Source organism: Cryptotermes secundus, unplaced genomic scaffold, assembly GCF_002891405.2.
Source record: "Cryptotermes secundus unplaced genomic scaffold, Csec_1.0 scaffold5, whole genome shotgun sequence".
NCBI classification, from domain to species: Eukaryota; Metazoa; Arthropoda; class Insecta; order Blattodea; family Kalotermitidae; genus Cryptotermes; species Cryptotermes secundus.
The window spans coordinates 5,350,293-5,363,754 of NW_019724742.1; the positions used below are offsets into that span (position 1 = coordinate 5,350,293).

The 13,462-nt window shown below is 37.5% G+C and overlaps 1 protein-coding gene across 1 annotated transcript in view; it reads right to left on the bottom strand.

The window, feature by feature from the left end:
* The window catches only part of LOC117282009, a 106,949-nt gene that overhangs the window by 62,739 nt on the left and 30,748 nt on the right, over positions 1 to 13,462 (bottom strand). The window contains exons 10-12 of the mRNA XM_023848377.2: positions 12,917 to 13,064; positions 10,687 to 10,880; positions 8,214 to 8,836 (exon numbers count right to left, since the gene is read on the bottom strand). Coding sequence (XP_023704145.1) covers positions 8,214 to 8,836; positions 10,687 to 10,880; positions 12,917 to 13,064 — 965 coding nt within the window. The remainder of the gene's footprint in view (positions 1 to 8,213; positions 8,837 to 10,686; positions 10,881 to 12,916; positions 13,065 to 13,462) is intronic.

Below are 13,462 nucleotides of genomic sequence, written 5' to 3' on the forward strand. Positions count from 1 at the left end.
CAAGGGTTATTCAACAAAAACACATACTCATACAGGGAAAAGCATTAAAAAAGTTTTGACAAAGAGGAAAATGTCTCATTATGCTTATACTAACAGAGCTGATAAAGCAAATGAACAAAAATGTTTACAAAGTTGCAAGAAAGGATTCAAAGGCTTCAAGTGTGTGTGTGTGTGTGTGTGTATAATACAGCCTAGTAAATATAACACATCTGTAGCTTATTGGTTATATCACTTCTCCCATATTTTCATATATATTTGACTACAAGGGGCCTTCATCAGGTGTACAAAACGAATCAAATAAATTGCTCCACTGTAATCAGTTTTATTTCACGGACAGTCTGATAGTTAAAAAAAAAGGTTGGATCCTTCTTAAAACAGTTTAAAAATTATGTGTTGTATATTGTTCTATGTTCTTTTTTCTTACGTTGCCACTGTTGTGGCCACAAGGTGTATATTTTTTGGATGTCTTGGTTTCCTGTAATGTGCCAGCAATACAAGGGTTGTCCAGAAAGGAAAGACTGCTAGCACACGTGCTCCTTGCTGCCTGGGACTTTGTTTTCCATCCTCCCTATTGTCTGGACCTGGCTACAAGTACTTTTCACTTGTTCATATACATGAAGCAGTTTTTGGGTGGCACACATGTGCATAACAATGTAAAAGTGAATAAGACGGTTAATGGCTGGGTCACTGATTGGTGGCTGTTTTCCTTGATGTAGGAATACACAAACACATGACATGATATGACAAGCGCTTGCATCTTCATGGAAATTATGTAGAAAAATTATTTTAAAGTCTGCAGTAATGATGCAAAATAATTTCTTTAGTTTTGTAAATTTATTTTTTATGACCAAATGGTTTTTACTTTCTGGACAACCAGTGTATATTATATATGGCTGTAATTAAGTATGCTGTGGGGGCTGATGAGAGTGGACTACAAACATTCCACGGGGTTGGGTCTATTATATATAGGTAGGAGAGGCTGTGTGCTGCTGCCTGGTGGAGATTCCATATAAGACTTCAAATATGGTCTGTGTCAATATAAATGTTGTTCATGTGTATGTTGTCTTTTCTAATCAAATAAATATGGTATTTTCTGAACTGTTTAAATGCCTCCCTCCTGTCTTTAAAACGTTCAGTGTCTGTTCTAGTGCCATACATATGTCTTGTAATTAGTATGTGATTTGAGTTTCCTGAATTGCTATTACTGTTTCTAATTGAATTGCATTGAATTGAATTGAATTTATTTACATTCTATAAATCCTAAGCAGGTTAGTACCTTTGGATAAAGAACAAGTCAAATGGTTACATACATAAGTACAGGCAATTTTAGCTTAAAAATTAATATAACTTAATTTTATCATCATTCTCTATTTACATTGAAGTATTCATCTAAAGAGTAGAAGGAATGAGCATGTAGATAATTCTTTAACTCTGATTTAAACTTTTTAGTATCATTGCCCAAGTTTTTAATACTTTGTGGCAGATTGTTGAACACTTTTATGCCAGTAAAGTAGACTCCTTTTTGATATACTGATAAAGTTGATGAGGGTAGGTGGAAGTTATATTTTTGTCTAGTATTCATGTTATAGACATCAGAATTTAATTTGAATTTATCTTTGTTGTAAACAACAAATAAGAGAAGCGATAATATGTATTGCGATTGAAGAGGTAGAATTTTTAATTTCTTAAATAATTCTCTACATGAATCTCTACTTCTACATCCTGTAATGATTCTAATTATATTCTTTTGTATTTTAAAAATTATTACACTATGTGAAGAGTTCCCCCAAAATATTAATCCATAGTTCATAATAGAATGAAAGTAGGCATGGTAAACCATCTTCAATGTTTCCTGTGACATAAAAGGCTTAATTGATCTCATCGCATAGCAAGCTGCATTTAATTTAGGTATAATTTGTTCAATATGTATTTTCCAAGACAGTGTACTGTCTACATGTATTCCAAGGAATTTTGTATCAAGTACTTTACAGATTAATTTGTTGGCATAACTGATGTCCAGATCAATTTGGTGGTTGTTTTTAGTTGTGAATGATATGTAATGGGTTTTATCAAAATTTAATGAGAGTAAATTGGCTTCGAACCATCTGTTTAAGGCTTCAAATACAATATTTATGTCATTTTTAAAGTTTTCAAATTTAGAGTTCTTAAATATTATACTAGTGTCATCTGCATATAGAATTGGTTTAGATTTATTGTTGATGGTTTTAGATAGATCATTTATGTAGAGAAGAAAAAGTAAGGGACCTAAAATTGATCCTTGTGGAACACCGTGCTTTATAATTCCCCAGTTTGAAAATGCATTATGACTGGAGTTTTTATTATTTATTTCAACTCTTTGATACCTGTTTTTGAGGTATGATTTGATCCATTCATTAGCTTTGCCAGTTATTCCATAGAAATTTAATTTCGATAGTAAGATATCATGATTAACACAATCGAAAGCTTTTGCTAGATCACAGAAAATCCCTCCCACAATTAATCTGTCATTGAGAGCACTTAAAATATCGTTAGTTAGTTCATAGGTTGCTTTTTCTGTTGTTAGGTCTTTCCTAAATCCAAATTGCTCTTTGACTAATATGTTGTTAGAATTTAAGTGTTCAAGTAGTCTATTATACATAACTTTTTCAAAGACTTTTGAGAATGAAGTCAATATGGATATTGGTCTGTAATTAGAGATGCATTTTCTCTCTCCTTTTTTAAAAAGTGGTTTCATTATAGCGTATTTTAAGCGTTGAGGAAAAGTACCTGATGATAAAGATTTATTACATAGATGATTCAAGGGTGAACTGATGTAAACAGAGCTTGCTTTAAGTAATTTGGTAGAGATTTCATCATATCCATGTGAATTTTTGGGCTTAAGGGATTTAATAATGTTTTCAATTTCCTTCCTTGTTGAGAATTTGAGATTTATATTTGGAAATGAATTGTTAAAGGCACGAGACAGATAGTATATTGGATTATTATTATTATTATTATTGGAATATGTTTTCTCAGCTAATGAAAGGAAATATTCATTAAATGCACTTGCGATAGCTTGTGGATTGTTAGTGGACTTCCCTTCAATATTCAAACTTTGTACGTCTTCATTAACAGATTTCTTTCCTGATTCAACTTTCACAATATCCCAGGTGGTTTTAATTTTATTGTTTGATTTTAGAATTTGGCTGTTATAGTTATTCTGTTTGGCTTCTTTAACGACTTTTGACAAAATTTTACAGAACATTTTGAAGTGAACCTGAATATGTTCTTTGTATCTGATACTGAATGTTCTCCTGGTCTATCCTTTGTACTGAATGGGCAGTCTAGGCATTTAATTCGATAAATGCCACTTCTGCCATATTTGACAGCAAGGGCTTAACATATTTTGTGTGCAGAATACTTTTGTTTTAATGTCTTTGAAGAGTTTTGTGATTTTTCACATTTCTTGTGGCTGTATATAAAGGTAGTCCATTTTGTTTTTAAGGTATTGAGGATTAGTGTATGTATTTTATAGTACTCGTATGCTATTAACGGTGTTAAATTCTGTTTCTTTTCCAGTCTGGTTAATGGGTATGAGTATAGTCTAATAGGAAATTTATGCTTGAAATATCCAAAGGCTTTCAGGGGGCACATGGTAATGTAATTGGTTAAGGCACTATGCTACAAGCTGGAAGGTTGTGGGTTCAAATCCTGATGAGGTCACTGGATTTTTCAATTGATTTAATCCTTCCAGCTGCCACACTATGGCCCTAGGATTGACTCTGACTAAGAAATGAGTACCGGAAATCTTCCTGGGGGGTTAAGGGTGGCTGGCTCGTAAGGCTGGCATCCTCACCAGCATCTGTGAGCAGACTGTCTAGAAAACATGGGAGCCTCAACAACTCACAATCCTATGGGCCTGTGGCCATGCCATAGCCCAAGCGGTTAATCAATGGCTTCCCATTGTGGTGGCCCGGGTTCGATCCAGGGTCTGGTCAAGTGGGATTTGTGGTGGACAAAGTGGTGCTGGGGCAGGTTTTCCACGAGTACTTTGGTTTCCCTTGCCAATCTTCAGTCCACCAAATCCTCCATCATCATAATCACCGGGGGCGGGCTACAATAGGCCAATCAGTGGCCACCATGCTGAGTGGACCCAGTTGACTCCACCCCCCACTAAGCGAAACCTATGGACCTTCAGAGCCTGTTACACAGATAGCTTTACTTTTCTTTACCTTTTACAAAGACTTTTAAGTATAAACAAACTATTTATTCCATGACAAAAAGCATTACCAAAAAAAGCACAACTCTCAAGTCTCAAAGGCCATACATAACTTTGTGCAAACATTGCTGTTGCAGCTTACCATCAACCAGAATTTTAATTGCAGGTAGTGTTTTTGAGACTACAGTTTTTACTGTACGAAGCACTGGAAATCCCAGCTTGCATATACAAATAGAACTAGACCTTGGTAAACTCACTTTGTGTGAGAATGGCGATGTCTTTTGAAGTTGGATGAAGGTTGATTTTATTTCATTGATTCAAAATAAAACAAGGTTTCTGATTCAAGCTGATGGCCTGGATACCATCCAACACATGTCAAACAAGGCAGAAGAGTCCTTGATGCTAAAGCATCTTGATGAACACGAGTAGTGATCTCTACTGGATTTACCTTCTTTGATGAGAATGGTAAAAGCCCCAGCATCCCAGCTGCACTACCAGTACAAACAGGTCCTATGAAATCCCAGGAAATGCATTGGGAATAAAAATAACTAATTCAGTATAGGTGCAAAGTCTGCTGTCATCACTTTTGTTATTCATTTCAGCAGTTCAGAACATAGAAATTCTTCTTTGACATTGTTCTCATGAATATACCAAGAAAATTGGTATGTTGTGCCCAATGAGGGGCATCCAACTGTAAGCCAATATTCAGACTTTTCTTGATTTGTTCCCCTACTTGTTTCTGTGTGTCTCCTGGCAGTCACAGAATACAATTTGAGAATGGGATCTGTGCTATATTTAAGACTGCATCTTTACTGCACATCAGCTTAGCCACTTCCATGACACACCAGGGTCTGTGATAATAAATTTATTTTCTTTAGCAATACTTCATACTATGTGATAACTTGCCTCTGGCACTGGCATCCTTTGGAGAGTAAATCCACAACTGAAGAGTCTGTCCCCTGCTTAAAATCATGCTTGCTTGATTCTTAATATAGCTTCACTCTCTTTAGCATTAATCAGTTTATATGGCTTCACACATCCATTGCAAAGCGCCTTTGCATAAAGAAAGCAGAGTGCCTTTTGAAAGTTATCTGTATCAAGCAATATGTCAATGCAAATCAATGCTGCACACATAACCCCCTTTAATAATGCTTCTTTGACACCATAAATCAATGGGCAAAGCAACAACTTAGTCTCTGAAAAACAGTAAAAGTAATAGAAATTAAAATTCAAGTTAATTAAATAATATAATATAAAAAAATTCAAAAGGAAAGTTGAAATTTACTTGAATGTGGCTCACAAAATATATGCTATGTACACATAAACAAAATATGTAAGCCAAGCCAACTGCAATTAAACAAAAATACAGATGAAAAATTTTAAGAATCATGCATGTCATAGGTTGGTAATAGTGTAAAATTGAACAGCAGTACTCACCAAAAAGGAAAAAGCAGATGTATCCTATTATTTGTGTGGAAATGCCACAAGTATAAAATCAAATGACATAAGAACCTCAAATGCAAACACAACTGTCTCCAAAGACTAACTCGACACAACAGTGATGACAAGGCATGGAGTACGAACAACAAATTTGCATGCACTTTGTATCACTGTAAAACTTTGAAGATTGAACCTTTCAATCTGCATTTCACATATCTCGCATGCCAATTAATAAGACTTCAGAATCTCTGTCTTAGAAATTAATCACAAACTGACTATAAAATGTGAACTGACAGAAAATGTACATCAGTGCTATATTACAAGGAATTTTATCGAAACATCCAATTGATACAATCAACTCACAACACGTTTTTGCCACCACTTGTTCCTATTCTGCTTTAACCTTATGAAGAATGACCACTCATTCACAAAATAAAATCATGCCTCTAAGCAGACGCTATATAATTCCAACATAATGCAATCAGCAGCACAATTCCACTAAACAGATCTTCTTCCTCAACATTTCTATGACTGTAGCTTCAATTCAAAGAAGTACAAGCTTCTTGGTAGTTTACCAATGGCAAGCAAGTAAGCATTTACTTCATGTAAGCACTACAACTCTTTCAGGGGTAAAGATGATGTTTTATTTTGTCCTGCCAAATACAGACACTACAAACAGTTACATTCAACAGAGTGATGACAATGGCCTAAGAACCAAATGCTTCACTGAAAATATATGCAGTCTTTCACGCATTTACTCTTCCAAGACAAGATTAATATTCTGACCCTGTTTTTAAATACTTAATTTTAGAATGTTATCCTATAGGGATGTACATGTTAAGTATTAGGATTAATTCAATAGCTACTGCACTTGCACAGTTGATAAAACCAAATCTCTTAACTATTCATGGACCCTGGTATATTATCATAAAATATAGCCTAACTATAATGTGCAGACCTTTGGGACATATAATTTCACTCTCATGGAAATCATAAAACATGACCACAAAATTCACAATATGGATTGGAAGTTCAACCTTACGCAAACATAGGATAAATATCAAATTCTTTTAAAACAGAATGAAAACAATAAATGCAACTGAAACAAGTTATTTGTTAATAAATTCATACTGCATCATGTGCATGCATCAGTAACACAGGAGGATGGCTAGCATTGCTCCCACTGAAGAAGTTCAAACGCAAGTAGTACCACACATCTTCACTCATAACTCAAGAGTCACTGGGGAAATGTAATTCATGTTACAGAATTTAAAAAAATGAACTGTGCAGGCAGCAGTCATTCTTGCAAAACCTAGTAAATGTTCAGCTCATCACAAAATTCCCTTCATTTCATCAAAGTTCATTACTACCTTCACAAGAGCCCACCACTTATCTCCATTCTGAGGCAAAAGAACCTGGTCCACAACCACCCACCCTCTTTCTTCATGATCCTTCATGTCTTGGTCTTCCAACTAATCTCTTTCCTTCAGGTTTTCTGACCATAACTTTGTATACAATCCTCTTCTCTTCCAAGCAAGCTACATGCCACACCCACCCCAACCTCCTCGATCCGATTATATCAATAATGTTAGGAGAAGGGTACAAATTGTGAAGCTCCTCATTATACAGTTTTCTCCAGGCTCCAGTCACTACCTCCCTCTTAGACCCAAACTTTCTTAGAAAGCCCTGTTCTCAAACAAACATAAAGAGACAAGCTACACTGCTCAACACAGGCAGCTACACTCTAAAACACACCTGATGTCTAGCATGAAAGTTTAAAACAATGTTTTCTTAATATAGAATATAACACACTTAAACACGGATGTACATGGTTTCGAAACCATTTCGAGACATCCAGATTTCTTGAAATCTGATCAATCAATTATGGTGGTACCGTGCCGATACCAAAACTACCAAAAGTAATGTTTTAAGCCCAGCTCAGGTTTTCATAAAAGAGTATTTGGGGTTTGATTCTCTAACTTGACACATCAAATTATAGTATGACACATATCTATAATGGACAGATGAACGAGAGATAAAACAAAGGAATGGGATGGATGACAGGATGTGGAGCAAGGGAATAAAAACTCACCAGCTCTCTCTTCAACAAATTTAATAATGAATAATATATTACATGCACCAGTACAGTAGAGTGGTAAGCAGTGTAGCATGCAGGAAGGAAAGTGCAGGGCTCTGGGGTCACACTGTCATCATCAGATCACCGTTAAGCACAATCTTCAGTGACCAGGAAACACAGAAAAAGCTGAAAGTTAGGTTCCAGAATTCGCTTAACACCAAGCCCACTCAAGTTCCAACAACAGGACTGACTAGTAAAACAAGTAAAATATCTTCCTAATACTCAATAACAATTATCAGTATATACAACAGTGCATCACTAGATAGGTCCACACTCCTGTATCTTGATTCTGCGGCCTCCTGAAGGAGCCGTTGGCAAACAAGACTGGAGAGGACAGGGATTGTAAGAGACAAACATAGATACACAACACAATGCACGCTCATGAAGAAAACTGGAGGACAAACACCTACTTCACGTACACTCTGGAGCCATACTTGCCTTTCTGGGGGAGTGCGAGTATGGACTCGTTGATTGGGGAGCTGCCCAGATCCTCAAGCAGTTTGCGTGAGCGAGTGGGCATGTCAGGCAGCAGTGGCATAGCATGGAGCGTGAAGTCTGTCAACGGGGAGAAGTCAGAGAGGCGCTCATAAACCCCAGCTGTGTAATCATCCGTGCGAAAGGTGGAAGCTATGCGATCCATTGAGCGGTCTTCTTCTGAACGACGCGGAGAATGGGCATGGTAGTCAAAGTGGAGACCACCTCCCCGCCCTGAAAACAGGAGCTCATCGATTGACTTGAGCACACTCGATGTCCCGTAGCCACCACCCCGCCCTAACTCTGGTCCAGAGTGAGGCGTGAAACCCAATTCCGCACTCTCCCGCAGTCTTGCTAAGCGCAGAAGCTCTTCATGAAGACGAGCATTCTCCTCAATCTGCTGGCGACGCCTGGCAATCTCTGCCTTGATCTTTGCTTTCTTTTCTTCTCGAGTGAGCTGGTCATCATCATCATCACTGCCATATGGTGATGGATTCCAGGAGCGAGGTTTGCGATTCTTACGCATATCATGGCGTCTTCGTGTGTCTATTCCAGCTGGACCATCGCTTGACCTACGCAGACTGTACCTGCAGGCAAGAAATATATTGCTCAATGCATATACATGAACAGTGCTTCATGTGTAGCACTGCTAAGAACATACACACAGTTCACCTGAACACTGTGAAACCAAGTGGCATAACATCAACAAACTCAAACAACGGATGATCCCCAATAATCTTGTCTACGTATGGACTTCACCTTGAGAGAAGGACACTGAACAAAATTTTATATGTGTTGATAACAGTGATATACCAGAATAACAGCTCAGTATTATCACCTTCTTGTGAACTGGTGCAATATTAAAACTCTTCCACTGTTAAGCAATTCTTCCTTATTTCAAACAGAACAACTAGGGGCATTCAGAAATGATTGACAGTAAATGTTTTTTCTTCAGAGTAACCATTTATTGGAACAAAATACATACAGATTAAATCAGAGGTATTCCCTGCCAATGTCTATGCACCTTTCCCATTGTTCCAGCAATTTCCGTATTTGCACGGCAAACCATTCTTTGGGGGTATCCCGGCACCACTGCTGAACAACTGCCTGGAGTTCGTCCTTGGAGGCGAATGTCCTACCCCGCAAGTCTTGGTGCTGCTTCCCCACATACGGCTGCTAACCTCGTGTGAATGTGTGAAGCAGCCACTCCTTCCCTCCAGAGAAACCACCGAGTCCACCGTTGCCCGTGATTGTCTGCTTCCGTGTTATCTGAGCGCTGTCCACGACTGCACCTGCACACCGCCACGAATGACGCAGCACTGTTTGACCTGTGTGCAGTAGCAACGTCATCTCGTGGCCATAGGTGGCACTATAGTGTGTCTTCATACATACACCGGCTCGCATTTGACACTGTTACTTTTCCAGAGTTATGCAGGGAGTCTCAATCATATTTGAACGACCTAAATAATAAGTTTGTGGTTCTCAGAACATGATGTTTCACCTCCCACTTGAATGGGTTCTGCCAGAATATGATCAACACCTGGTGACCTGGAGATTAGTTCTTCCACCTATCGAAAATGTTGTGGGAAATATGCTTGAAATCACTGTCGTAATCCTTTACCAAGTAGGTTCCAAACTGGTAACCCTTCTTCAATTCATTTACTCCATTATACAGGTCTCTAATGTTCTTGTTTTATTGTGTTGCAAACTCATTAATTTTGTCTTTCACATATTCCATCTTTTGTTCCTATAATTTCTACTAGTTTCATGTTTTACATTGCTCATATTATCTCCATTTATGTGGGTCAAATTCTACACCACTGCCACTTGGATTGTTTCCTGTGATGTGACAGCTCTGAACATTCTTTGTCAAACCATGGCTCATGCTGCCTCAGTTCATAAAAACCTAGACCCTCTTTGGCTGAAACTGTGACACTCTCTTCATTTTTGTCCCATGGTCTACTGATATTCACATCATAAATCCAAGCTTTCCAAAGCTGCAAACCTGTTTGAGGTTTTAACCTGATTTCTTCTTTAATTTCTAGCTCAATTTCTTGAGATTGAATCTCTCCATTTCAAACTTCAGTTTACTTACTGGGAGTCTCTACCTAACTTTTGTAACAACCAGACAGTGATCAGTATCACAGCCTGCTCCCCTGAAAGGTTTGACATCAAGTACACCTGAACGCTATCTCCTGTTTATCAAAGTGTCATCATTCTGTGTCTTTCCACTAGCAGTTGTCCAAGTGAACTTACAAAAGTTGCTATGCAGGAACACTGTACTTTTGACAACTAACACATCTTGAATATAATGCTTATACAATTCAAACATCACAACCAAGAAGCAAAAAAATGGATCTTCCTGTCTGATATCAACCTAAATGGACTCATGCAAAATGATGAACATTTTACAGACAATAAACTTCCTGTGCAGTACCTGGAGCTGGAAAGGTAGTGATCCTCATCCAGCACACTGTTGATGGCCGTCTCACGGAGCGCACCGCCTGCAGCAGCATATGAAGATGTCAAGTATGACTGAGATGGATCCCACTCTGCTCGCCACCCCACGTCATCAATAGATTCATATTCATAGGCTTTATATGGTGGTTTCAGAGATGGATGAAGATATCTCTGAAATAAAAAAAGTTACCATACCTCATAAGTTATGGCACTGCCAAACGCAATTTTAATCCCTTGTTATACAACTGAATGGTTAAAAGGATTAGCAAGACATTACACTCAATATAAAAATTTGCATCCTGCAGAAAACGATGAAATTAACATAATTACACGTGGGTACATGATGATGATGATGATGATGATGAAAACAGTTTAACCCATCAACTGCGGCATTTAACCTTAAAGTACGGGATATTTAAACCCTCACCTGCCACAGGGATGGAATTAAAAATGGTAGTTTTAAATTCTAATTGCATCAGAGTAGAAAACAATACACGTCATCACTGTTTATTTATGTATCTGAATTAAACTAAAACAGAACAATGGAGGAATGAACGTCTCATTCTTTTAAAAATGTTTGATCATTTTTCAGACAAATTCCATGTGTTAATTTGTGCCAGATTAATATAATTGTTCTAAGCAAATGGCAAGGTAAGGTCTCCATCAACACAACACACATAGTTATAAAATAAATCAATATTCAGATTGAATTTTTATTTTCCTACCAGTACATGTTTTGCTCATGATGGGACCATCATCAGGCAGTAATTATGACTGAACGACTCGAGTGAAGTTATTTGAACTCCCAAATATGGACCCACACTTAATGCAACACAATCATATTACAAAAGTAAGTCTAGATTAGAATATAGGAAATTACAATATTAACCTTCTCAATGGTAAGATTATATATACACAAAGAATTGTATTACAATTGAATTAAAAATATACTAAAAATCTTTGCATGCGATGTTTATCAAAGGTGAATGTTACATTGGTAAGATGTTATATTATGAAATAAGGCCTTGGGAATCAAACTGAAAGTTATACAATTAAAACCTAAAATATTAAAGTTATTATGGGACATGATGTTAAAATATCCTCATGGGTTCATAGTTTTCATGTTGAGTGAATAATTGTTGAAAGCCACATTGTTGAGCATCTCTCAGGGTGGTAGTTAAGTTCAAGGTTATCAGGCAGTAAATGTATTATGGATATTGTTACATGGACTGTTACAGTGTATTGATATTCATACAGTGTGCACCACTGGGTAAAGCTGTAAAAATATTGCTATTGTTGATATGTTTGTGCATCCTTCCTGTATGGGCACTGTATGTTGTAGCTTGTTCAACATGCATTCGAGTAAAAGTATTAACAAAAGATGAGCAGTATTAGACTTGTAGTAATGATTCCTATGTGTGTCTAAAAAGGTGATAATATATGTTTGAATCTTCTCATTTTCCAGACTTGTTCCGAAATAAGCCATTCTACCTCATCTGCTTTGTGGCTGGCAACATGTAAGTCATCAGTGTGGTTTATTATGTCTTTTCAGAGGTAAGTCTAAATGGATAAACGAGGTGTTATTGGAAAGTTCAGTGACTGTTGTTGTAACTGCCTCAGTCAAAGAAGAAGAGAGGGCAGGCCAAGGTCACACTTCTGCAAGCTTATTGCATCAGTCTGCCAAGTGACACTGTACTATCAACATGCATTATTTTTACACAAGTGGTTCTTTTCTTTGTGCTTCATTTTGTCTGCAATGGATGGCAAAATTGAGCAATGTGTCTGCATAAATTTCTGCAAGAACCCCAGTAAATTCGCTACCAAAACCCTTGAAATGCTTCATGAGGCTTTTGGAAGCTGGACATTGGTTTTTGAATGCCATTCAAGTATAAAGCCTGGTCAAGTGTCAGTTGAAGATGACAAATATTCAGGGTGACCAAGCACCAGCAAAATGACAGAAAATGTTGAAAAATTTTGAGAACTCATCCATTGAAACCAGCGAGGAACAATCCATGAGCTTGCATACACCACTGAGATCAGTTATGGAGTTTGCCAGGAGATCTGAAGATGTGTCACATTACCACAAAGTTTGTTCCCCAACACTTGACAAATGATCAAAAGCAGTGGTGCATTCATAAAAATTTTGTGGCAATACTCAAAATGACAGAAGCGCTAACACACTTAAAGCATCATATGTACTATCATACCCTGTCATAGTCGCTCTCCAAGCTGCCATCCTCCTTTATGGGTGAGAATGGAGGATGAATTTTGGGGTCTGAGAGCTGCCTTCGGTGACCTCGCAACTTGCGTGATCGCCCAATTACAGGAGAAGCCAGTTTTCGTTGCACATCCAACCTGTAAATCAGTTGTTTCTGTGGCGGTCACAGACCAAATAGCTAAGAACATAATTCTAAACACATTACAAGCAACTGAAGTAAACAAATGCATTACAGCCAAAAAACTGCTCCAAGAAAAGATAGATAATCAGTTTCACATATTCAAAAAAGTACAAACAAAAATTATTATTATTATTCACTACTGTGAAGGTGCATGGGCATAGTCCAGCACACTAACCTGTATCAGACATGGACCACAGTGCTATGATGGCATGTGTCACTCACTCATTCATGGAGCTGAGCCCTTCTTGAGAAGCCGCCGAATCTGCAGCTACTCAAGAACTTTCCAGCATTTTATAGAACCCAAAGGTTCATTACCATTAAATGTAACGTTAAATCATGAAAAGATAACTAACT